Source organism: Odocoileus virginianus, unplaced genomic scaffold (genome assembly GCF_023699985.2).
Source record: "Odocoileus virginianus isolate 20LAN1187 ecotype Illinois unplaced genomic scaffold, Ovbor_1.2 Unplaced_Contig_4, whole genome shotgun sequence".
NCBI classification, from domain to species: domain Eukaryota; kingdom Metazoa; phylum Chordata; class Mammalia; order Artiodactyla; family Cervidae; genus Odocoileus; species Odocoileus virginianus.
In genome coordinates this window covers 125,782-151,647 of record NW_027224321.1, presented here as the reverse complement: position 1 = coordinate 151,647, position 25,866 = coordinate 125,782, and the positions used below count along the sequence as shown (strand labels likewise).

Below are 25,866 nucleotides of genomic sequence, written 5' to 3'. Positions count from 1 at the left end.
AAAAAGTGACCATGGATCCAAACCTGGCCCTGATGGCAAGAATCAGAACCATGAGGGACAGCCTTCCGCTTGCACCCGATCAGAATGCTCGAGTTATCTGCTTATCAAAGTCAGCTCAGGTAACTCTGCGAGTCAAATCCCCATAGAAATAAATCTGAAGGGAGGTACTGTATTTTTTTTTTCACTCTCAAAAGAATGACAAAGGCAACCCATGACATTTCCTCCTCATTTAATTCAACATAGTCATTTGAGCCACGCCGCAAGGCTAGCAGCAGCCATGCACACACACACAGGACATTTTTAGTACCACATACAAAGACAGCACTTTGATTAGAGGTACAGCCAAGACGCCCGCTGTTTTCATGAGCTACACCTAAAACAAGGACTGTCCTACACAGAGATCACAGAGAGGAACCATGCAAAACCTCGGCCAGACAAGCCGAGCTGGAAGCACTGGGCGGCTCCTCCAAGTGAACTCCCAGCGTTGTTCAAGTTCTCCGTCATCAGCGTCAATGGAACAGTTGCTTTTACTCACGATATTGATGTGCACATGGCCTATTTCTTACACTGACAAAAGCACAGTCTGTAAAAATGTGAATATAGGGAAAAGCACATTTAAGGAGATCAGCCAAGAGTTATGCTAAATTTTATCTTCTAGGAGGGTTTCAAGTTACTGATCTTATTCACATTCATCATTTGAATTGAGGATAAAAGGTTAGGATGGTTGTCATTCTCTATGTGGTCTTATGGACAGGGCCAAATACTTTTTTTTTTCCAGTCACTATGGTGATAACACAAGCCTCTTCTTGGTGAATTCAGAAAAGGCAGCTCTTCTAGTTGCTATGGTGAAACAAAAATGAAATTCCCTCGCTAACAGAGAAAACCTGAAAATTCCATTCATTGACAATTTTGGTCAAGTAAATTTTATTCCACTTTTCAGAATCCAAAACCATGAATTGATCATCCCCACTACTAAAATTCCTTGTCAGGTCATTAAAGAGATTTAGGTAAAAAGACATCTTTTATTTGTGTTCATTCCCTACAAACATTCTCAATGTTGTGAGGAGTCATTTTAACTACTGCCCAGACAAAACAGAAAAACATTTTTTTAGTTCATGCTTTTGTAGTTTTTCCAATGAAGTAATCATTTAATAGCTTCCTTCTAAGATTTTCTTCTTTAGCCACTGAGTACCTTCTATTCAAAGTGGAAAAACTAATCACAGATGTTTAAATAACTTTATTTACTTCTTTTGCCCAAAGATAACACCACTTCCAGACAAAGCTGGGACTACAGGTGTTCAATAAGATAATACCTTGAATTCTATAGCAATGCCCTCACCCTCTATATTACTAAAATAAGTATACTGGTTTCTTCCTAAACTAAGGATTAAATGCAATATTTTATCTTAGGAGTTCTAGGTTCTGTATTGTGTTAATAATTCCCATTTGCTAAACATTTTTGAAAAAGCCTTGTAAATACTTTGATAAGACTTATATTGAAGGCAGGAGGAGAAGGGGACGACAGAGGATGAGATGGTTGGATGGCATCACTGACTCAATGGACATGAGTTTGAGTAAACTCCAGGAGTTGGTGATGGACAGGGAGGCCTGGTGTGCTGCAGTCCATGGGGTCGCAAAGAGTTGGACACAACTGAGTGACTGAACTGAACTGATATCAAGCTAATAATTCCTATTTGCTAAACATTTCTGAAAAAAACCTTGTAAATAGTTTGATAAGAAATACATATTCCTGGGAATCTAGCCATGGGAAATTTTCCCAACTATGGAAAAAGATTCATGCACATAGATGCTCACCCCATTGGCCAACAAGAAACCACCTTCAATGACCAACATAGCAGAAATCATTAGAGACTGAATAGCATGCAAGTGTTAATGTAAAGTTTAAGAAGACCCCGTATATAAAGAACACATCCTGGATAAAATATTAAGTGAAAAAGCTTATGTAAAATTGTATATGTGGTATTCTGACTTTATATAAAATTTTAAAAGAGACATAACACATGCATAGAAAAAAAAAAAAAAACAGATCTGGATAAACACCCTGACTTGTTAGCAGTGATTATCTTCAGATAGTGAGACTGTTTATATTTTCTACTTTCCCCATAGTCTACGTTTTCTATAATACCCATGAATTTCCTATCATACCCATGAATTATTTATAATGGGAAAATAATAAGTAAGAGGAACATTCAGTGAAAACAAAATCAGATGCGCCTCTGAGGAATTCATTTTCAGGTGCCTTTTCACACTGCTAGGAAGGGGATACTTCCATCAAGTGGGGTTCTGGGGGCACATGCAGGAAGATTATGCTTTAATGATTAAAATCAGAGAGAGAAATGATAAGAGTTTCTCCTGAAAAAAAAAAAGCAGAGTCCTCTAGCTGTAGCACGTCTTAGAATCTGACCTGACTGTAGAAACTTTTAACACTATGACAGATAATTAGTCACCTAATACCAAAAAAAAAAAGGAAACAAAAGAGAATCCGTTGAAGACAAAGTAAGGATCCAGGAGAGAAAGCAGGACCAGGTTGCTATTCCTAGGAGAGATGTTCCCTAATGTGCATGGGTCCAAGGAGGACAAGAGAAGGAAACGGGAGAACACCACGCAGCTTAAAGCATCCACAGAGGGCTCCGGCCATGGAGACGCAGAGAGCAACAGGGCAGCGTCTGGGGGGAAGCACGGGGAAGGAAATGTTCTTCCTTCACATCCGTCTTCTGGAGTGAAATCGGAGACACATTTTATCCTCAGACTGAGCACACTGGAATGATTAAAGCCATGGTGGTGCACCCAGGGGCCTGAGCAGTTCTCGCTTAGTCAGGAACACAGCTGTTGTCAAGATGCAACTGCTCAGCGGTATCCCTTGAATCTTCTCCATGTAGACGTCGGATACGACCTGTGAAGACAAAGGAGGAGCATGCATTAAGAGTCATCTCCCTCTTCTGTTCTCAGGACACCGCGTGCTTCAAAACACACTAGTAACATACTGACAGAGGGCCTACATGCAACTACCAGGCACTGAGACATTGCCTTTCAGTACTGAAGCGATTACATGACCATTTTTCTCCCTTAAAGAGGTGAGTCCTGACCACTTTGCCAATGTGAACAAAATGACTGTGGTTGAACAGTTAAGACTCAACTCAAAGATAAGACCCAGAAAGCTTCCAAGTGCCCTATCTGCTGAGTGATTTCTGCACAAGGATGGGTTGATAGTAACATTAAGAACTGCAGTAATGTACTGAAGAGATGAACTAGAATTTAAGTGCAGCCAATACAAGAACTGATGGATCATTGTGGAGGGATCAAACAATTTCTGGTACCCAAAGGAAGTACTCCCCACCCCACCTTCTCTCCACCCATCCTCAGGGAAGGGGTAAGGGCACAAGAAAACAAATAGCTTTCTCTCACCCTGGTTCTTACTTCTTTTCAATCTTAGCATGGGAGAAAGAAATATTTATACCCAAACATCTCATCCCAAGTTATTGGGTCAAAGGCTGATTCAAGATGGAGAGCTCCGATGGGCAAATTGATAAAAGACTTGTCCCCAGATGTCCCTTCTGCCCTGCCTTCACTGGTGCCCAGCTTACACCCGCTTGAGTTGGCATTCACTTACTTGCCCCTACTCCTAGGAAACATATCCTCACCTCTCTAGAGAAAGCAGTGTCAGAGACACACTACAATAATAATATTTCAGCACCATGTACCTGTGGGGAGAGGTAGGAGAGAGGGGCAGGATATGGGGAGGGGAGAGGGAGGTACAAACTAACGCGTAGAAAATAACCTACACGGATAAATTATACAACACGGGGAATATAGCCAACATTTTATAATAACTACAAATAGAGTTAACTTTTAAAGAATTAACCTTTAAAATTGCAAATCACTATACTGTACACTTATATAATATTTGACAGCAACTATACTTCAATTAAAAAAATCAAAAAAATATATTTTAGTAGCATGTAGATGGTTGCCTATAAAATTACATTTTCAGCAAACTTCTTAAGGACATGCCAGACAGACGACATCAAAAAAAGAAAATGGATCTTCTACCCAGAAGTAAAAAGTATACCAACAAACTGGATGTGCCAAGCACATTGTTTCTAAAGATATCTGTGATTAAGACTATCTCGGGCCTCCGTGTTCTCACGCTCTTCTCATCCCCAGGCTCACAGATGCCCAACGTGGACATGAAGTGATCTCCTTCTCCCAATTCATCTTCATTCACCAGTGAATCAACTCTCTTTACATTAAAAAAAATTAAGTCTAAGCAAAGAGCAGGCTGCTAAGAAACCAGTCTCTGTGCTCATTGTCCTCATAGTCAACACTCTTGGAAAAAAAAGAGAGATGAGATTAGATCTTTAAGAGGTGGATGAGTACATCTATTCTGATTACTACACCTCTATGGGTTTTTAAATCATTTTAAATTGTTTCATCACTTCCTAATTGTTTTTTCTATGACTCAGCTCATAAAGTAACAAATGCTTCAAAACTCAAATTATAATTTATTGTAAAGTATAATATTGTGTTCATGAAGCACCATGATGGAAGAGTTGAAATGCATTCTTCCTAAATATTCAAGGTTTGTTTTCTTGAGCAACTTGTGGGGCCATGCCTGCCTTCACACAAAATAACTATACAAATAAAATATGTGCCAATCTTGCCCTTACAAAATATTCCAGGATAGAGGGCTTAGAATATGATATGTAATTGTCAGAATCCAAGGAAAAGTGTTGAGTGACCAGATACACCAAATCCAGTTACCCCTATAACACAGCCACTCTGTGAACAGAAATTCTGCTGTGAGAGGATTTATGCAAAGGTGGAAATCAGGGTCTGAGCCTTGGCACTTAGAAGGTGCTCAGTAAACACGAAGGCAAAGAGGGAAGGTGGGAGCGAGCCTTAATTGTGTTTCCATTCCGTGCAATTCACTTCCTTAAAAAATTTCTAATCAAATGGAATGCTCATAGCTGATTCCTCCTAGCTCTACAACTCCCTAACAACATTTTTAACATTTGGTTTGAGCATTTGGACAGGTAATGAGAAAACTTAATTAAAGTAAATGCTCAGATCATGGTACAAAGCCTTGGGCTCAATTTTGCCAGTTAACTGAATTACATTTTTATTGTGCGAATGAGCTATTGCTAAAAACCTTGCAAGTGAAAGAAAGCATTAGTGGCTCAGTCAACTCTGTGATCCCATGGACTGTAACCTGCCAGGCTCCTCTATCCATGGAATTCTCCAGGCAAGAATACTGGAATGGGTAGCCATTCCCTTCTCCAGGGCATCTTCCTGACCCAGGGGTCTCCCAACATTGCAGGGAGATTCTTTACTGTCTGAACTATCAGGGAAGCCCCCAAAGTCTTAAAATCTTTACTAAAACATTTTTGGTAGTAAGATGTGATCAACATTCATTTGTTGAGAGAAAATAAAACAAACCAACCAAAAGACCCACACTTTGTGTATCCCCTAACAGCAAAAATCATCAATGATGCGTCATAAGAATGAGGTACACATTTGAAGCACAGATCTGTAAAGACCCTCATGATCTAGAGTTAAGTAAGAAAAAATTGCCAAGTCTTAGAACAGTCTGACCTTGATTCAATTAATGTCAAAATAGCTATATAATTTGCAAGTTTTGAAAAAAAAGATTCAGAAAGATACTACTAGTGGTCATCTTGGACCAGGGAATAGTCTTGCACTGGGGGAATGAGGGGGAGTTACGGGAGGTGGGTTTCCACCTGTATCCTTTCTATATCCCTTGATTGATTTTTTTACACCATCGTTATTTTGCAAATTTGATCACATGTGAAAACAAAATAACAGAAAATATCATGATCTTGAATTAGTCTCAAAATATGTATATTTCAGAGCAAAAAAAGAAGAAAGCTATTCAAATGACTTACCTTGCTAGAATTAAATTTTTCTCCATCAGAGTCCATGCGGTTTTATTTGATTTTGTTAACAATCTCTTTCAGAATACCTTTGAGGTCATTAAGCTTAGAAAGGGGAAAAACAGAACTGGTCTTAAGATCAATTTTCCAACTTGAATTTTAAATCATGACTCTAAGGCTTTTCCATGAAATAGATTAACTATACATGAAATAAGAAGTATGGCCCATGCCTGGAGTATGGCAGAATATCAGACAGGTGATATTTCAGAGCTTGTTCACTACAGGCTTCTGAAACCAAATCACTAGCAAATAGGCATGAGCACCGATTAGGATTAGTTTTTGCTACTGCTGTTGTTTAGTCGCTAAGTTACGCCCAACTCCTTTGCGACCCCATGGCCTGTAGCCCACCAGGCTTCTTTCTCTGTCTGTGGGATTCTCCAGGCAAGCAGCCTGGAGTGGGTTGCCATTCCCTTCTCCAGGGGATCTTCCCAACCCAGGGATCGAACCTGTGTCTCCTGAATTACAGGCAGATTCTTTACAGCTGAGTCGTCAGGGAAGCACAAATCTTAATCACTACTGATTCCACATAGGAATAATAGATTTTTAACAACACAGAAATAATATATAACCTATATATATATATATATATATAATTTACACATATATAATTCACACAAATACAATTTATACATATAAATCATAATGTTATATGTAACTAATACCAATAAATGATATCAATAAAGCTTTGCTTTGATAAAAGCATAACACTAATGAAAATAATATAATACTAATCAAATTTTTGCAAATGAAGTGTCTCCCCTCACCAAAAACACAGTATAAATAGCAAAACAAATTTAGGTAAAAGGCATGATAAAATTATTTTCAATACATGCATATTTCACAAATCTTTACACAAGATACATGAAGATGATAAAGATCACTTCAAATTACAAGCCATATTGTTACACTTGATAAAAGCTATAGACATAACGCAATCTCTGTACAGTTGGCTTCCAACTTGCTAAATCACTCATTCAAGGAAAACTCTCAGTTTAACTATGGTTTCTTTCCAGTATTAACCTCATCATTTAACTGTTCTTAGAAAAAGGACAAAAAGAAACCATAAGAGCTGCCTAAAATAAAGGCATAGTAAGATTCCTACTTACAGACTTAAGGTCAAGGAATGACTTTGTTTTCTGGTATAAGAATGAGATGGAGAATTTTTTTTTTTTTTTACTGGAAGGTTTGGGGAAATCTCTGTATTTGTTGCAGTAAAAAGACTTTAATACACTGATTTAGCATGGTTTAAGACATCAAGAGTTTGCTCAAAGAAACAAGTGGCCAGCCCTAAAATTCTCTTTGGATACGAAGGAGAAACTTGTTGTTGAGAGAAGGTGTAGAGGATGGGGGAGGAGATAAAAAGGAGAGAGGGCGGCGGCAGGACTGGAAGACGGGAGAGAGCCAGTGAAATCCGTGGGTGCAGGCCGAGGGCTCTGTGTTGTATGGTCTAAGGCTTCCCAGGGCTCTGTCTAAATTCTACTAAAACCTGCAAAATGCAGCGTGTGGGGGGCTTCTTGTAGGAGCTCCACAACCAGGGAGACGCCAAGGGGCCTGGACCAAGGCCCTGCCCTGAAGGCCCCACAGACCCCAGGCTCACAGGTATGCGTGGACAGCCCCCAACTGTGACTGCGACCATCTGGGACCCCTCAGCAGCCCCCGCTGCTCAGGCCCACCGCCCCCACAACCCTCCCCAACCCTCCCAGAAGCTCACGGACTAGGAGGCCTCCCTGAACCCTGGGAGTCAGTTCAGCTGGTCCAGTGCCTGGATGTCCGTCTCCATCCTCGTGTTGCCATCCTGCCCAGGCTCTGAGTGGCCCCCAGCAAGGCACACGGAAGGTTGAGCTCAACCCCAAGTCCACTTTCCACTGACTCCCTCCAAAGCCACCTCAAGTGGACCAACAAGTAGAACAACAGAAGAACCAAAAATAGCCTGTTTTCTCTGCACACTGACACACATCTGGACACATCCCTAGCACCTCTATTCCCAAGCCAGACTGTCTAAGCCCCTCTGATGTGGCCACCCTGACTGCTCAGAGGGCTCTTTGAAGGAAGGGTCCCAGGTATGTCCCCAGAGGTTTGGGAGGGAATAAACCCCACCCCTAAGGAGGCCATCAAGTTCCCTCACAGGATGACACAGCTTCCCCCTTCTTCCCACTCGGGGTTCCCCCTCGATCAGGAACATTCCATGCCTCTCTGGACTTAGGGTCTTCACAGCTGCTGACCTTGTTCCCTGATAATGTAGACTCAGGCAATCTGGAAAACACGCCTGATACTGCAAAGTGTTATTCCCACTTAATCCTATGTAATTTGGCTTGAAAATGCTCCCACACCCAAAACATTCAACAAAGGGTCCATTCATGAAATTTGGGGGCCATGTCTGCTTTGATGGCACTTAGCCCAATGGTGTCTTCCTTGTTCAGAGGCTCAGTCATCTCCGACTCTTTGCAATCCCACAGACCACAGCACACCAGGCTTTTCTGTCCTTCACCATCTCTCAGAGTTTGCTCAAACTCATGTCCATTGAGTCAGTGATGCCATCCAACCATCTCATCCTCTGTCGTTCCCTTCTCCTCCCACCTTTGATCTTTCCCAGCATCAAGGTCTTTTCCAATGAGTCAGCTCTTCACATCAGGTGGCCAAAGTATTGGAGCTTCAGCTTCAGCATCAGTCCCTCCAATGAATATTCAGGATTGATTTCCTTTAGGATGGACTGGTTGGATCTCCTTGCAGTCCAAGGGACTCACGGGAGTTTCCTCCAACACCACAGTTCAAAAGCATCAATTCTTTGGCCCTCAGCCTTCTTTCTGGTCCATTTCTCACATCCATACATGACTATCGGAAAAACAATACCTTTGTCTAGATGGACCTTTGTTGGCAAAGTAATGTCTCTGCTTTTTAATGTAATGTCTAGGTTTGTCATAGCTTTTCTTCTGAGGGGCAAGTGTCTTTTAATTTCATGACTGCTTCACCATCTGCAGTGATTTTGGAGCCCAAGAAAATAAAATCTGTCACTGTTTCCATTGTTTCCCCATCTATTTGCCATAAAGTGATGGAACTGGATGCCATGATCTTAGTTTTTTGAATGTTGAGTTTTAAGCCAGCTTTTTCACTCTCTTCTTTCACCTTCATCAAGAGGCTCTTTAGTTCCTCTTCACTTTCTGCCATAAGAGTGGTGTCATCTGCATATCTGAGGTTATTGATATTTCTCCTGGCAATCTTGATTCCAGGCTTGTGCTTCATCCAGCCTGGCATTTCTCATAATGTACTCTGCATAGAAGTTAAATAAGCAGGGTGACAATATACAGCCTTAACATACTAGGGGTCTTCCTAGTCACTCAATTAAAAACCAGCAATAGTACATCAGAAGGATAGCAGCTGAAACAGGGTATACTCTTGTGTGATGGTGTGGTTCCAAAGATAGCTGTCGAGTCTCTCCATGTCTACGTGTCACTCCCACCTTGAGGGGTAGAGCATGGACATGTGGAGTTGACTCGTCTCCCAGCTAGATCTCAGTTGGCCTGGGGCTTCTTTACTCAATGTCATGCCAGGTCCAGGTCCCACCTTGGGAGCACTTCCTCAGCCTTGGAAGCCAGCCCCTATGGAACAAAAGGAACTGACCCGAGATGCCCAAGCCACGTGGATCAGAGGTCATGTGGGGACAAAAGCAATGAGGAGGAGCACCAAGGTGCCAGGTCCTGGCCTTAATTCCAGTTGAATCCAGCCCTGTAAACCCAGCTGAGACCACAAGAAGCAGAAGAACTGCCCAGCTGGTCCCTTCCCAAACTCCTGATCCAGGAAAGTGAGAGGGAAATAAGAGTTGTTTAAAGTCCCTGAAGTGTAGGGAACTAAAGTTGATTGTGACAGAAACATTCTACACTCATCATCCTGAGTGGTTGACACCAATGTATGGAGCAGGAGGCTCCAGGGGAGGGAAGAAGATGAAGGAAGAGACAAGCTGTGGGGGCAGGAGGGACAGGTAGGAAGGTTCTAGGCATCAGTTCAGCATCCTGCATAGGACCAGAGCACAGGAAGGGAGACCCATGGACACATGGCCTCTGATGTTTTACATGCTGCTGATAACTAGTACAGAAATACATATGCAAGGAATTGTGGACTGGATAAACCATCAGTTAGAGCTCTGAAGAGAGCACTTTTGGTTCATTTATTCAATGTTTTTGAGATCCTCCTATAGGAGGGGATCTGGGTACTGGAAACCCTGCCACTCCTGATGGGGTATTGTCAGCAGTGAAACAGCACATCTTGGGGGCGGCAAGGGGGGGAGCAGCGAATGTGACATGTGACTGCAATGCCCAGGGCCCATCCTCAGAATGCCACGATAAGATACCACCTCCTCCTCAGAGCCTAACAGGGAGCACGTATTTATGAATCGAGTGTCACTTCTCCTAAACCAAATCATAATTTCCAGCTGCCCAGCTCAGGGTGGAGGCGGCCATTCTCCCTCTAGGCTTGACATTTACGTGTGTATTCGTGAATTCGTAATTCAAATTCAGTAGGTGACAGATTAGAGTGGCCACAAAGACTGGCATAGAGGCTCCCAGGCTTCCAAGCTGCTTCTCTGAGCCTGTCTGGTATTCCTTGTCATTGCAAGCATCTTTCTCTTGAGAGAAAAAGAGAAATGGGGTCTTAGGTTAGACAGAAGCAGGGGAAATTTCAGATGCTGTAGAAATGGGACTCAGGACTATTCCCATGTGGGCTAGGAACATCTGAGAAGCAATTTTGTTCCAGCAGTCAGACTTTACACAGTGAATGAAGACAACTGAACACAGAACAGGGTCATATCCATTTTTCAAGACAATTAACTTCATTTATTTTTGGACACTGGCCTCTAGCTGAAAGCTCAAAGATAACAGAGTTTAAAAAATATTTCCCAAACTATAAACAGGACCCTACCTTTGTATCCAGCTGTCTAAAACGATGCCTTATTCTTCAAAGATGTTTGAAAAGAGAGAGAACAGAGAGAGAGAGAGAGAAAGAGAGAGAAAAGGGTTATTTTAAAGAACACAATACAGATCATTCTCATCTTCAACTAAATTAACATCAGCTGCTTTTATCATTTTTACTTTCTTCCTAATACTAAAGCAGAATTGTACTCTTGTCCCAGTTGGAAGGACAGCAAATTGATGCAACCTTGGTTGATGTAGGTGGGGGGTGGAAGATGACACATAAGGTCCATTCCTTTCTTCCAAAACTAACACCTCTGAGTCCAGGGACGGAGGAGAATAGAGGCCTCTGCCTTGTTGCTCGAAGAGAAAAAGCACGCCTCACGTCCCGTGCTCCCGAGAGCTGTGTTAAGTCTAACAAAGGGAGTAGTTGTTCTTACGTTTGCTCTTTCTTAGACTGAATTCTGAGGTGTGCTTGGAGCTCTCAGAATTACATTTGACTATTAACCCTATTAACCCCACTTTAAGTTCAAAGGGCATGCTCCTGGAGGCCCTGCATCCCACATTCTTCGTGGACCATCTATGGAATGAGTGATGTGTCTAGTTCTCTGGGCAACCCCATGTGCCTCACAGAGGATGCTCAGGACTTCCTGGGGACAACAGCCTGTGACAGACCAACCAAAGGGCTTTGCCATCTTCTAATCTCTCTGTTTCTTCCTCGCAGAGATACATGTGTGGACCCTGTGAGGTGATGACTGCTGCCCATGATCTGTGGATCTTCCCAGAATTCACCTCTGCAGCATGGCACAGGGACCCATGCTCTGGCCACCTGGTCCCATGGCCTTGCCTTGCAGGTTCCAAATATCAACACCTCCTACTTCCCTGCCATCAGGAGGCCCATCAGATAGCAGGTGGGGAGGGTTTGCCCTTCCTAGCAGGCTGACACACCTTCTGTGTTTGTCACCTTTGGCTGTCTGAGCCTTATGCTGCTGCTTTCTGGTACAAATTTTCTTTACACAGTTTGTTCAAATAAGCTGCCTGTGATCTGCTAGCTTCCGTACATGAGGGGAGCCTCGCAAAGCAGGAATGAATGCTGACGTACTCCTCTGAAGGGTCGCTGGCCTTTGTGTTGATCTTGACAAGGTAATTTTCTTTCATGACACCTTCCCATGCCAGAATCATGTTGTCTTCATTTCTGAAACCTTGGATAACGAGACAAAAACATTCAAGTTGTTTCACTTACCCGCTTCCCTCCTAAATCAACACCTGCTAGGCATTTTGCCGTACCCTGGAACCAAAGGAATTAGATTCATCCTGCACATGCTGATCTGACTAATGTTACTCACTAGTGACGGCAGCAGAGCGATGGAATAGTAATGAATTTCTTGGTAACAATGAGGAATTGGAGCTTGCATGAAATAGGAATGCACATTTCATTCCAGACAGAGATCCATCCATAGCCCATCTGTGCATTTTGTGACCTAACAAAATCATTTCACTAGTCAATTTGGTTTTCACATTTCCTATGTTCCATTTTGATGACATCAGAATGCTACACTGATTATCCAGTTGGATAATTACTGATGGATTGTCTATTCTCAACCTAACACTGGGGTAGAAACTTTGGAGGAAAGGAGAATCATCCCTGGACTTCATTCCTACCCTCTTGAAATATGCAGTCTAAGTATAGACCTCAAGGAAAATCTTATTTTTAGTCTTTTCCTCTCACCTAAACCAGGTGTGCTGCAAAACTGGCCTGGGGAATGTTCCAGCAAGGTTTTTAGTTCTTTTTTTTTTTTTTAACAGTAGAGCTCCCCTGGTGTCTCAGACAGTAAAGAGTCTGCCTGCAATTCCTCAGACCCCATTTCGATCCCTGGGTTGGGAAGTTCCCCTGGAGAAGGAAATGGCAACCCACTCCAGTATTCTTGCCTGGAGAATTCCATGGACAGAGGAGCCTGGTGGGCTACAGTCCACGGGGTTGCAAAGAGTCGGACACAACTGAGTGGCTAACACTTTTTATAGTGACTTAGCTTTCCAGATGGCATGAAAACAAAAGAACAGATCAAGGTGTCACCTGTGTTTCCAGGACCAGTGCAATGGACAGCAATCCTTCATATGAATTCGTGGGGAAAGAAAAGTGCATGCGTTCATGCAGGTGTCCACTCAGAGTAAGTTCACCTAGTGTTTAGTTTTAAATTTGTTCTTCGAGATGTTAGAGTTTAGGAGCTGCTATAAGATTTTCCTAAATGTAGAAAGAATTACTTGGGAGTCAAAGGCAAAACCAATATGCAAGGGGCAGAATTGAAGCAGATCCCAGAGAGCAAGTCCAGATTTATTTTTCAATGGTGGTCATTCACTTTAAAAAATAATTCCTAACTGAATTTCTCTTAACTGGATTTTTCCAAGCAAAGTCATTCTCAATGTCTTTTCCTCAAACTAAACGTAGGTGGAAACCCAGTAGGAGAACTTAATAATCAGCCAGAAAAGGACAGATGCTCCTGAACTCAGGTGGCTAGACAGCAAAAATGGCCAATGACTAAATCTCCAGCCTGTCTAAGAGTCAAGGAAATGTTGACTGAGACAACACCATGGCAGTTTCACAACCAAACTGGAAACTGAGCAGGGTCTACAATAATGACTGTACCAGGCGTTGGCAAAGAGGTGAATAAACAGGTTTCCCACACACTGGGAAAAATCTGTGAACAGTAACAGCCTTAGGGAACGAGGGTGGGATGGGAACAGACATAGCAAAAGACTTCAACATGTACATACATTATATCTAGAAATTTCTCCTCTAGAAAGAACTCAAAGGGAAAAAAAAAAGTCGCTGACACACTCAAAAATGAATACATAAAACTGCTTATCATAGTGTGACATAGTAACCAAAGAGGAGAAACCATCATACATGCTTAACAAGGGATTGGTTTAATGAAGTATGGTATATCCACAGGCTAGAGTATTTCACAGCTAAAAATTATCAAAAAAGTATATATTTATGGTGATGAGAGATGTTCTATAGGAGGTTATTAGTTAAATAAGCAAATTAGATTTTGAGTATGTATGCACAGAGCAGTCAGATTATCATAGACCCACCTAAGAAAAACAGAATCAATACCAATACGCTATCAATATTTATCTCTAGATGTGCTGTGCTGTGCTTAGTCACTCAGCTGGGTCCACCTCTGTGTGACCCCATGGACTGCAGCCCACCAGGCCCCTCTGTCCATGGGGGTTCTCCAGGCAAGAATACTGGAGTGGGTTGTCATGCCCTCCTCCAGGGGATCTTCCCGACCCAGGGATCGAACCCAGGTCTCCAGCATTGCAGGTTGGATTCTTTACCGTCTGAAGCCCATCTGCTCTTACCCTTAGTTGAGCTTTCCTGTATTTTTCAAGTGTTCTATAAATAAGTACTTTTTCATTCATGAAAAGTGATGGGTTTTATAAAACTGTAATCACTGGGTAGCATATCTTTTACTATCACTTGAAAGCATCGCCCAAAAAGTACTAAACGGGGATGCTTGGATTCTACCTTTTCTGAAAAGTTATTGAAAAATCTTGCATTTTTTTCTAAAGAAGGGCCGTGTGAAGCTTAAACCCCATGATTCTCCCATCACTGGAGGCAAATGCAAAGTAAGCGTAGGAAGGAAATCAATACCGTGAGAGGAGTCGACGACCACAGAATGCTGAGGCTCAGGAATTAGCCATCCCGAAGGAGAGACAGAAGGGCAGGTGGTGACCAGATGCCCCAGGATCACCAGGGAGTAAACAGCTCTTGGCTCCCTGTCTCCTGTCATCACTGCACAGTGGCTGGAGGATCCTGTCCTCCACCTCCCATCCCCCCCACTCTTTATTCCTTCCTGAGACTAAGAACTGTCTGAAGAGAACATCGATGGCTCACCGTTTCTCTGATTGCTGTGAGCCCAGCAGAGAGACAGGTGCAGATGGACGCGGCTCATTTCTGCCTGCTTTGCTTTCCCTAGTTGAAGCTCCTGTCCACTTGCTGGCCAGGTTGGGGGATTGGCTTTCTCTTTATTTATTCATCTATTTTAATTGAAGAAGACTCTGGAGAGTCTCTTGGACTTAAGGAGATCAAACCAGTCAATCCTAAAGGAAATCAACCCTGAATATTCATTGGAAGGACTGATGCTGAAGCTGAAGCTCCAATACTTTGGCCACCTGATGCAAAGAGCCAACTCATTGGAAAAGACTCTGATGCTGGGAAAGATTGAAGGCAGGAGGAGAAAGAGGGTGACAGAGGATGAGATGGTTGGATGGCATCACCGACTCAGTGGACATGAGTTTGAGCAAGCTCCAGGAGATGGTAAAGGAACAGAGAAGCCTGGTGAGCTGCAGTCCATGGAGTCACAAAGAGTCGGACATAACTGAGGAACTGACCAACAAATATTGCTTTGCAGTGTTGTACTGGTTTCTGCTGTACAACAGAGTGAATCGGCCATACGCACACATATGTCCCCTCCCATCCCACCCCTCTAGGTCATCACAGAGCACTGAACTAGCTTCCTGGGCTTTGTAGCAGGTTATCCACTGGTTTTCTATTTTACACACGGTAGTGTGTATGTGCTCACTAAGAAACCAACACAGCATTGTAAAGCAATTACACCCCAATAAAAAAATTAATTAATTAATGAAAACAAATCCACGAACGTGGCCAGTGAGTGGACAGGAGCTTCAATTAGAGAAAGCAAACAAGTCAGAAATGAGCCATGTTATTCTGTACCTGTTTCCTTGAAGGGCTCACCACCATTGAAGAAACAGTGAGCCAACGATGCTCTCTCCAGACAGTTCTTAGTCTCAGGAAGAGATACAGAAATGGAATGGGAATGGGAGACCACCAGACAGGTCATCTCCCAATTCACCCCACCCTCACCTTCCTCAACCCCCGGTGTCCACATGTCTGTTTTCTACATTTATGTTCTTATTATGCTTAATCACAAATGAGTTTGGGGAGGAGATCTGCACTTATTCCTGCCTTCTTAACCCATCCTGAATCCAAAGGACTGATTTGTCCTCACCCATACATCATGTCTCCCGATTCTATTGATTCTGGACTGGAGAGTGGACCTTCCTCCCATGTAGCCCCTCTGCCTCCCCACCCCCAACTGGAATCCCACTGGTGATGGGGAATTCCCTACCTCACAAGGTACCACATCATTTCCAGACAGGCCTAACTGTTAGACATGGCTTTTTATAGCTCAGCTGGTAAAGAATCTGCCTGCAATGCAGGAGACCCTGGTTTGATTCCTGGGTGGGGAAGATTCCCTGAGAAGGGATAGATTACACACTCCAGTATTCTTGGGCTTCCCCTGTGGCTCAACTGGTAAAGAATCCACCTGCAATGAGGGAGAAACTGGGTTCGATCCCTGGGACAGGAAGATCCCCGGGAGAAGGGAAAGGCTACCCAGTATGGTGGCCTGGAGAATTCCAAGAACTGTATAGTCCAGGGAGTCACAGAAAGTCTGACACAACTGAGCCACTTTTACTTTCATTTTCACTTTGCTTTATACTTCATCAAGCCTTCCTCCCCACACCATTTCTCCATCATTTCTTTTTTTCTCTGTAACTTCAGGAAGAAGTACGAAACTTGTTACCAAAGACTCTAGTTGGCAACACATTTCCTAAATTTACTTTGCATTTGCCCCCAAGTCTGCAGGCTTGGTTTGGTCCCCTGAGCCCTCCCACAGCTTCTACAGTCATTCATCTATGACACGGCTTCAAAACAGACTCAAAGGTAGATCTGAGACTCTTCATGACACTCCTCTGATCTTTGGGTATAGTCTTTGAGTACAAATTCCAGGTCTCAGCTTTCAATTCCCATCCCTGATATAAAGACTTCTCATTCTTTTGGTTAGAAACGATTCATTCTGTCTTCCACAGCAAAACAATGAGGAGAAAGACAGTAACTTATCCAAATTGTCAAAACACTTTTCCTCTTTAGGAAAGGCAATTACATACATATGATTGCTAATGACATCCCCAAAGTGACATTTAACATCTTGAAATAATGCTGTTAAAAGAGCCGACCATGAAGACTGTTTAAACTGTGACATGAGATGGGGGTTGTTGTACATTTACATTCTGAAAGCCAGATTTTAGGGGATCATGGCTGCAGGGGTAACACAGAAGCAAATTATGAACAATATTGAAGGTCATATTCCTGAGTATCTTTCCTGCATTTTTCTTTGCAGGAATCAAACAAAAAAATGATGGTTCTTGGGAAATTAAATTTTTCTTAATTACAGCCAGTTATCATATCTAGGTTAGTAAAATTCATGTTTTTACTTTCTGAATCATCAAAATATTTGGGATATATTAGAAAGACATGAATGATTGGCCCAAAATGGAACATGAATCCCATGATGGTAGTCGTGCATTCTTAGTCACTCAGCCTTGTCCAACTTTGCAACCCCATGGACTGCAGCCCTCCAGTCTCCTCTGTCCATGGGATTCTCCAGGCAAGAACACTGGAGTGGGTTGCCATGTCCTCCTCCAGGGGATCTTCCCAACCCAGGGATCAAACCTAGGTCTCCCACACTGCAGGCAAATTCTTTACTGTCGAGCCACGAGAGAAGCCCAGTCAGTGAAGAGATAAACAGTAGTTGTTTCAAGCAACCGGGTCTCATGGAGTTGTTAAGTAAGGCACAAGAGATCTGCTTAGAGACTCAGTGAGACCCTTCTTGGCTTTTCCTCAGAAAAAGAGACAGAAGGAAAATCCCAAGGGGTCTAGGGCTGGATCCAACCTGGGCCATCAACTCTGCATCCCTAATCAGCACACAGAGCCACTGATGACTTCTTTGAGCCCCTGAATTGCTGGAGTCCCGGGGATGCAGGACTTCTAATTTTACTGTAGGGATGGTCTGTGGCAACTGAGATAAGTCAGTCACCCTAGGCCCTCGGCACTGGCACTTTTGCCATCATGGGCCCTTTCCTGGATGAAGAAAATATTAAAAAGATTATACGACCGGGTTGGTATAAAGAAGAGTATATACCAATAGGGGCTTCCCAGACAGCTCAGTGGTAAGGAAACCACCTGCCAATGCAGGCGACACAGGAGACACAGGTTGGATCCCTGGGTCAGGAAGACCCCCTGGAGAAGGAAATGGCAACTCACTCCAGCATTCTTGCCTGGAAAATTCCATGAGGACAGAGGAGCCTGGCAGACTACAGTCCATGGGGTCATAAAGAGCTAGACATAACTGAACATGCACCCACGCATATGAAAGTGAAAGTGAAGTCATGTCTGACTCTTTGCGACCCCATGGACTGTAGCCTACCAGGCTCCTCCATCCATGGGATTTTCCAGGCAAGAGTACTGGAGTGGGTTGCCATTTCCTTCTCCAGGGGATCTTCCCAATTCAGGGATCAAACCCAGGTCTCCTGCATTGTAGGCAGATGCTTTACTGTCTGAACCGCCAGGGAAGTGGTGGCTTCCCACGCATATACCAATAGATTTTCTATCACCTAAAAATTCTTTCTTTTCCTTCTGGCTTTTAAAAGAAATGGAAAGATCCGTGTGGACCCCAAAGGGTCTGGGCCCCGTCAATATGCAGACGCCTGCCCTGCAGCTGTGCCCCACGCCCACCCAGAGATGGAGCCGCCAGCTTAAGCCTGAGTCTAGAGGACAAGCTACAGGAGCCAGTGGTGCTCTTTCCAACTCTTTGTGTCCAAACATCCGGAGGAATGAAAATAGGCCTCTCTCTCCCTTGGGCTGAATCTGGTAGAAGCACATTTGTGGGTGAGGAAGACTGCCCATCTCAGTGGCTCCAGGAAGGGGCATTAGGAAACCCTCGGGTCTCGGGGAAGAGAGATGGATGTGGGTTCCCTGCAGCCAAAAAGATGGTGGAACCAGGTGTGACCGAGCGTCAGGGGTCAGAGAGTCCAACTCCCACAGTCAGGGCGAGGAGAGGGGCTGGTGGGGAACTGCCTGCCCGACGTCTAACAGGGCTGAGTCAGTGGGCAAGCATGCGAGAGAGAGAGAGAGCGCGCAAACCCCACGGCCGTGTGGATCCTGCCTTCCGGAAGGCAGTGTGGGTTGTCAGCAGGGAGAGTGCAGAAGACACCCCTGGAGGCCAGAGGCTCAGGTCGGGGAGCAGCCCCCAGAGAAAGCATTGCCAGACCCCAGGAGTGGTGGTTGGTGTGAAGGGGTCAGGCAGGGTTCAGCTGAAGGGCCCACCACACGCCACACGATCGCGGGTCAGCTGGAATCACACACAGGCCAGGGAGCACAGAGCCAGCCCAGGGCAGCGCCACTGTTTCCACAGAGGGTTTCCGCTCTTTCCTCTCCCTTCTCCTGCTCTTCAACCCTCAGAAGGTCAGTCAGGGCACCTAGTGAGCGAGTGGGTAGGAGGCGAGGAGAGAGGAAAGCCGGTGGCCCACCCTTCCTGATGAATCCACTGGCTGAGAACCTGATGAATCCACTGGCTGAGAAGGGGTCCTAAGGGGAGCCTCCCCTCTGGAAGATGGCGAGCGGGCTGGTTCATCTATTGGACTCCGGGTCCCAATTCCTAAACTGAGATTCTTTTGCCAAGTAAGATCATCGGAAGATTTTCTCTAAGAACCACCAGAAAAGTTATGAATGAAGAGGAAAAGTTAAAATTTTACATAACCTCCTTCTCCTTCTGCCTCTGTAACTCAGCTTGCCCCTTGCAAAGTCTAGATCACGTAGGTCACGTAGTCTCAGAAAGTGGGGACTTGCAATACTAGGAACTGGAGTTTATCTCACTCACCCTTGTCCTGCTCTTTGCAATTGCCCAGCCCCTGCAAACCTGCTTAATCATGCCTGTCCAGGCCAGGCATCCCCCTCCCCATCTTGACTGCTGTTCCCACACGCGTGAAACCCCTTAGTTTAAACCAGCCTATTAACAGCTAGTGTTGCCCACTACAGCCTGTCTATAAAAACTCTATAATCTCTTTGTTCGGGGCTAGGAGATTGGCGCGTTAACTCCTCTGGGCCTGCCGGTGTAATAAACCTGAATTCTCCAACTCTCCAAGTGTGGTGGTTGGTTTCTCGAGTACTGGTTTCTACAACAATGAGCCTTGCTAGAACCAGACCTAAGATCTCCCAGGGAATAAATGTCATGGAGGCAACAGAGAGCAAGAACCAAGTCATATTCTGACACCCATCGTGTCTGTTCAACATCCTACTTACACCCTTACGATGTCCATCCAAAAGCGAGCCCCCTGTAACAAGGCCGTCCCAGCAGATCTAGCTGTCTTTCTTAATCTACGCTCCCTCCTGAATAAGTCACTGGGGGGGGCTTGATGCCTGACCTTCACAGATGAACACCTTTTTTTTTTTTTCCGGTTGTGTGGCATATGTGATCTCAGTTCTCCGACTAGGGATCAAACTCATGCCCTGCGGCCTTGGGAGCTCAGTCTCAACCACTGGGCCATCAGAGAAGCCTCAGGACACACCCCTGTGAGTGCTGAAATAACTGTCACTAACCCCACCGGTGGAGATGTGGACCAGACACCCTCCCAGAAACGAACCCCCACCCCTGGGCCCCAGCACAAGGGCTGAGCCACTCACAGCAGACAGAGGGCTCTGTGCTCCTCTCTTTGCAGCAGCACCGGAAGCAGTTCTTGACCACCCTGTAGAAGTAGGCGAAGACCACGAAGGGGAACGGGATGTTGAGGCGGCTGCAGTATTCCTGCACCAGGAAGTACCTCTGGAACTTCCAGACCTGGTCGTTGTTCTCCTGGACGGTGCCCACGGTATAGCTGGCGGGAGGGGAGAGAGGGTCAAGCCTCAGCCTTCCGCAGGCCTGGCCATTTCACCACCCAATACCCGACATCAGCATCAAGCTCTCGCTGACACAGGAGAGAAAAATTCATGCTGGTATCAGAGCCTGAACAACTCAGGCACTCTTCCGCCCATGCTGGGTCAAAATTAGATCTGGCTTTTGCCTTGTTGTTGTTGCTAATCACAAAAGATTGTCCAACGAACTTTAAAATGGTTCCTATTCCAAGATCTCTCCAGGGTTCTCTTTGTCCGTTAGTCCGGTATCATGTTTCATACTGAGAGGCCCAAGGGGATGATTCTCATGGGAATAACTTGCCTATGTCATTGTGGGAGTTTAATTATAAACGATCTGGGAGAGCCGTTTGTTAATATTTATCAAGGGCCTTAAAAATATCTATCCCTTTGACCCATTGATTTTATTTCTGGAAATCTAACCTAAGAATAAGGAGACACTGAGAAAAGAGAATATAGAAATGGTTATACATTCATTGGGGTCTGGTGCCCCCACCATCCACCCGGCAGCAGGAAGCAACCAAAATGTTCTACACTGAGAAAGTGTATCACAAATTATGGCTAGTCCATACGATCACATTATGCAGTCATTAAAAATTACGTTTATAACTAACTTTTATACTTTGGGGAAATGTTTAGATATGAGTGAAAACAATAAGGCTTGGATTTTTACTTACAATACCGTTTCACTGTGTAAATCACAGTTCATAGGGAGAAGGAGATCCCCATAAGGAAAATTAGGATGTCTATTTATTGGGAAAATGTCTGATTATATTGCCGACTTATCAGTTATGAATTAAACCAAGATTGCAAGGTAGCCAACACTTGTATCTACCAGGCCCTGTTCTAAGCAGTCTATTTATATTAGTTGATTTAATCTGCAAACAACCCTGTAGCATATAAGTGCTACCATCACCTATGACTAACAAATCAGGAAACTGAGGCAAAACCAGGGTAGATAAATTGTCTGAGTCCCCAGACTGGGAAGTGATGAACCAAAATTTGGGCCTCACGACCCACCCCAGAGCCTGTTGTTGGTCACTGCGTGATGCCATCTCGTGACACGGAGCATGAATGCTCTGAGTCGTGCTCATTTCAAAAGGACCTGCTTGGTTGTTGTCCAGTCACCAAGCCATGTCCGACTCTTTGCGACCCCATGGACTGCAGCACACCAGACTTCCCTGTCCTCACCATCTCCCAGAGTTTGTCCAAGTTCATGTCCATTGAATCAGTGATCTGCCTGGACTACTTAGTAAAAGATTACTGTGGAGCATTCTACCATTTGTTGAAGTTCAATCATCCAAGACAGTTTACTGCTAACACCAGACCACCACTTTAAGCACCAAAGAAGCAGCAGTGAACCCTTAGAAATCACCTCCAAGCAAATCCTGATTGCAGATAGATTAAATTCTCCAAATTCTGGGTAAAAACTTCAGAGGCCAAACTTCTCAGGCAGACTAAATGGGATACATTTGTTGTGAGACCTCACTCTTGCTCTCTGCCATACCACCACCTAAGACTTAAATATCTTCAGGCAAGTAATGGTCATACACACAGGCAAAGCCCTAGCATACACAGAGCATGGTTGTGGCTTTGCCTGTAAGGTTGGCTCTGCTTATCTTGGCATTGACTGATGAATCAGACTCCTCCAGGTCCTGGGGTCTGGGCAAGGCAGGCTTTTGCAGGGAATGCCTCTTCAATAGGGGGTGATCTTTAAAGCAGAGGGAATTCACATTTACTGAGTATCTACTGTCTGTAACCTCCCAGGCTAGGCATGTAAAATGGTTTCTTGATTGATCATATGTCATCTCTACATGGTAGATTCTCTAGGTGAAAAGCAGACAGGACTGTGATGCAAGAGCATGCAGCAGACTGAACCCGGCAGTGAATCTGCCGCTTCTTCCAAATGTAGGTCAGGTTGCTCGGAGACGAACACCCAGCATCATTATCTGTCCTGGCCAGTCCCTGATGATTCTACATCTGCAAAGGACACCGCAGGCTTCTGTCGCTGCAACGAGAGAGGATGGCAGGCACGCCCGGGTTAATGAAGTCCAGGCAGGCAGCCTGCCAGGAATCACGTTCTACTCTATTCTTTGTGCCAGAACCAGTATCACCATGCAAATGGTGATGCCCTAGGAGCAGCGTCTTAAATTCTTACCTATGCAGCCAAAAATGGTTTCTGCCAATTGCTATTGCAATGCCCCAAATTAAAAAAAAAAAAAAATGTATCCACTATCATGCATCAAATGTTGTCTTCTGAAGTTTGATCCAAAAGGAATTACTCATTCCTATTGAAGGGAGGAACATTCAGGATGCCTCGAGCTGGAGAAGGTGAACTCTCCTCTCTTCCTGGAAGCTTTGAGTAGAACTATGGCCAAGAAGGGTCCTTCCTAGTGGGAAGAGATTGACATCTTAGCTTCACCAGTCACTCAGAGGCAAAGGGAAACATCTTAAGCCTCCCAGGTCATCTAGAAAAGGAACTGGCAATGTGACCCAGAGGCCAAAACTGCTCTGTAAGGGGCCATGAGCAGAGAGGAGGGGATGGTGCAGGGTCACAAGGCATGGCTTCTTTCTGCACATCTGGCCGAAGCCAAGACACTGGCCGGCACGTACAGAAAAGGCTGCCAAGCCCTGGTCTGAAATGCACTTTAGACCAGTGCCCACAACAGGGGCTGGTGTTGGTAGCACTCTTCACTTTGAAGAACTCTGCCTCCCATCTCTGCCCCATGGGCTCCTCAGGACACCCCAGCAGGCTCCACGGAGCCCCCAGCCGGAACCACTGCTTCCTCCGCACTTCAGGGTCCAGGTGGATCCAGTGAGTGGCGTTCCTCTCCTGGTCAAGCAGTAAAAGCCCTGATATGCATCCCAAGGGGTGTGGACGAGCTGGCTGATTACTGGACATGAATGCCCAAAGGCTGCTTTGCAGAAATCACTTATTTCCGAGGCTGACCATGCTGAGGTCCACCATTACTTAGGCCCACCTTCCCCCAGAGAGCAGCAGAAAGGGACAAATGTGACCCGGAGCCAAATCCCACCCCAGACCTTTCAAATTGTTCTTCTTCTCTCGAGTCAGCTCCAGACTTGGCCAAAAAGACATGAAGAGTCCCCAGGGCAGGCTGATACCTGCGCACTGCTTCCAAGCACTTTGCTTGAATGATTTTTAATGTTCTTTTGACATGGTTTTCCATTTCTGGAGAGGAGGGGCTGAGTTCTGCTGTCGATGCATCCCAACCCTCTCAGCAAACCCGAGTGTCCAGAGCAGCTCAGGGCCCCTCCCTCAGGCTCAGGCTCTCATCCACCCAACTCTGATGGTCCTCACTCTCCCTGCCAAGCACTGGCCATCTAGTGTCTTCCTTGGGAGAAATTCTGCAAGGTTTCTACCTTAAAAAAAAAAAAAATTTAGCTGCATCATGCAGCATGTGGGATCTTAGTTCTCCAGCCAGGGCTGGAACCCACACCCCCTGCATTGGAAGCACAGAATCTTAACGACTGGACCACCAGGGAAGTCTGAGAAAGGTCCCCTTTGACCAAACATCTCTGATGATATCCATGCCCTCAGCTACCCAGCCGGTGGAAGCTCTGTCCTCGAGGAGCAGCTGAGTACAAGAGGATGAAGAGACAGGAGAGATGAGCTCTCAGACATCCCTTGACAGTGAAACTGTTACTGAGACACAAATGTTTAGGATTCAGATAGCCTTGTAATACACATGGCTGAAATTCAGCATTATGTTAAAAGAGTAATGTGCCTGACCAAAGAACAAAAGGATGACTAAATATTAAGGTCACTTACGTAATTTATCATTTTCATAATACATCATAGATCAAAAGAAAAAATACCATTTCAATTGTTGCTAGAAAGTCTTCTGGCGACATGCAACATCCATTTCTGATTAGGAGGGAAAAAAAGAAGAAGAAAGAAGGAGCTTAATAAATATGAAATAGGGGGAAACTTTCATGACATGATAAAAAGAAAAGAGAGAGAGAAAAAAGAATTCAGTAAGGAGACATGGAATTCTTTTTTTTTCTCTCTCTTTTCTTTTCATCATGTCATGGAAGTTTCCTCCTGTTTCTTATTTATTAAGCTCATTGGAAAAGACCCTGATGCTGGGAAAGATTGAGGGCAGGAGGAGAAGAGGGTGACAGAGGATGAGATGGTTGGACAGCATCACCAACTCAATGGACATGAGTTTGAGCAAACTCCAGGAGATAGTGAAGGACAGGGAAGCCTTGCATGCTGCAGTCCATGGGGTCGCAAAGAGCCAGACATGACTTAGCAACTGAACAACAATAACAAAAGAGACTTATTCCAAAATCAGTTATATTTCATAACCTCCCTACATATCAAAAAACAGTTATCGAAAAAACATAATAGAAAAACTATGTCACTCACAACCACAAATGGGTAGGAAAAAATGTACAAAACATTGACCATATACACGTGAAAAAAAGTCCATAAAACTGAGGAACTATATGTATTTGATTAAGTGGAGAAAAACCCATTCTTTCTGGCACTTCTTTTAGATGCCAGCTTCCCCTAAATGAATCTACAAAGTTAACATCAGCACAATAAAATTCATTAAAATTTTTGGAACAGGAAAGAAAAACAGATTTCAGAAGATAAGCCTTAGGCCCTCCATCTGATTAAACATACAAGAAAACCCAGGAAAAGTCTGAGTAAGACTAATGAAGGGCCTTCATACAACAGATGTTAAAATGATTTTTAAAAATCAGTAATTAAAGCTGTTTGGTAGTAAAAATGAAAACAGAAAGACCGATCCACAGAACAGAATGGAAAGTCTGCAAAAAATTCACAAAGAAAAAGTAGACACTAAAACGATGGCAGAATCTAGAAACACTTGAAATACAAGAAACTTGCCAGCTAGACTGCAAGCAGATCAACGTCTCTTCCAAGCTTTCCACAGATATCAGGCATTTTTCCATCTGCCTTTCTTTGCCTGACACACCAGCGGTATCCAGGGACCCTGGCTCACCCTGACGTTTTGCACCCATGCAGTGACCCAGCGGGTGTGTTAAAATGTTCCGCACATCCAGGCTCCCCTCTGAATCTGCAGCACCAAAAACTCATCAAAGTGAACAGTAAGAGACAGTCAGCGATTTCATGGCACTGGTTTTTGAGATGCTAAATGTCGACTTTGTTTTTGTCAAAGTAACACAACTAAGATTATGCTGCTTGCCTTTAGAGACCCATGAAAATCTCCCT

At 44.3% G+C, this 25,866-nt stretch overlaps 1 protein-coding gene across 9 annotated transcripts in view; it reads right to left on the bottom strand.

The window, feature by feature from the left end:
* Nucleotides 1-212: 212 nt before the first annotated feature.
* TRPM8 (transient receptor potential cation channel subfamily M member 8) overlaps nucleotides 213-25,866 on the bottom strand; it is an 86,490-nt gene continuing 60,836 nt past the window's right edge. For 2 of the 9 annotated variants that reach the window (XR_011486310.1, XR_011486311.1), the window contains 4 exons: nucleotides 20,421-20,611; nucleotides 11,822-12,075; nucleotides 10,884-10,917; nucleotides 5,966-6,017 (listed from right to left, as the gene is read on the bottom strand). Coding sequence is in view for 7 of the 9 variants with exons in the window: in XM_070463566.1 (XP_070319667.1) it covers nucleotides 11,855-12,075; nucleotides 20,421-20,611 (412 nt within the window). In the remaining 2 variants the exon portion in view is untranslated. Of the gene's footprint in view, nucleotides 2,915-5,924; nucleotides 6,018-10,771; nucleotides 10,918-11,821; nucleotides 12,076-20,420; nucleotides 20,612-25,866 lie in introns of those variants that run through there. The other 7 variants (XM_020893850.2, XM_070463568.1, XM_070463566.1 and 4 more) reach the window with 7 other exon arrangements.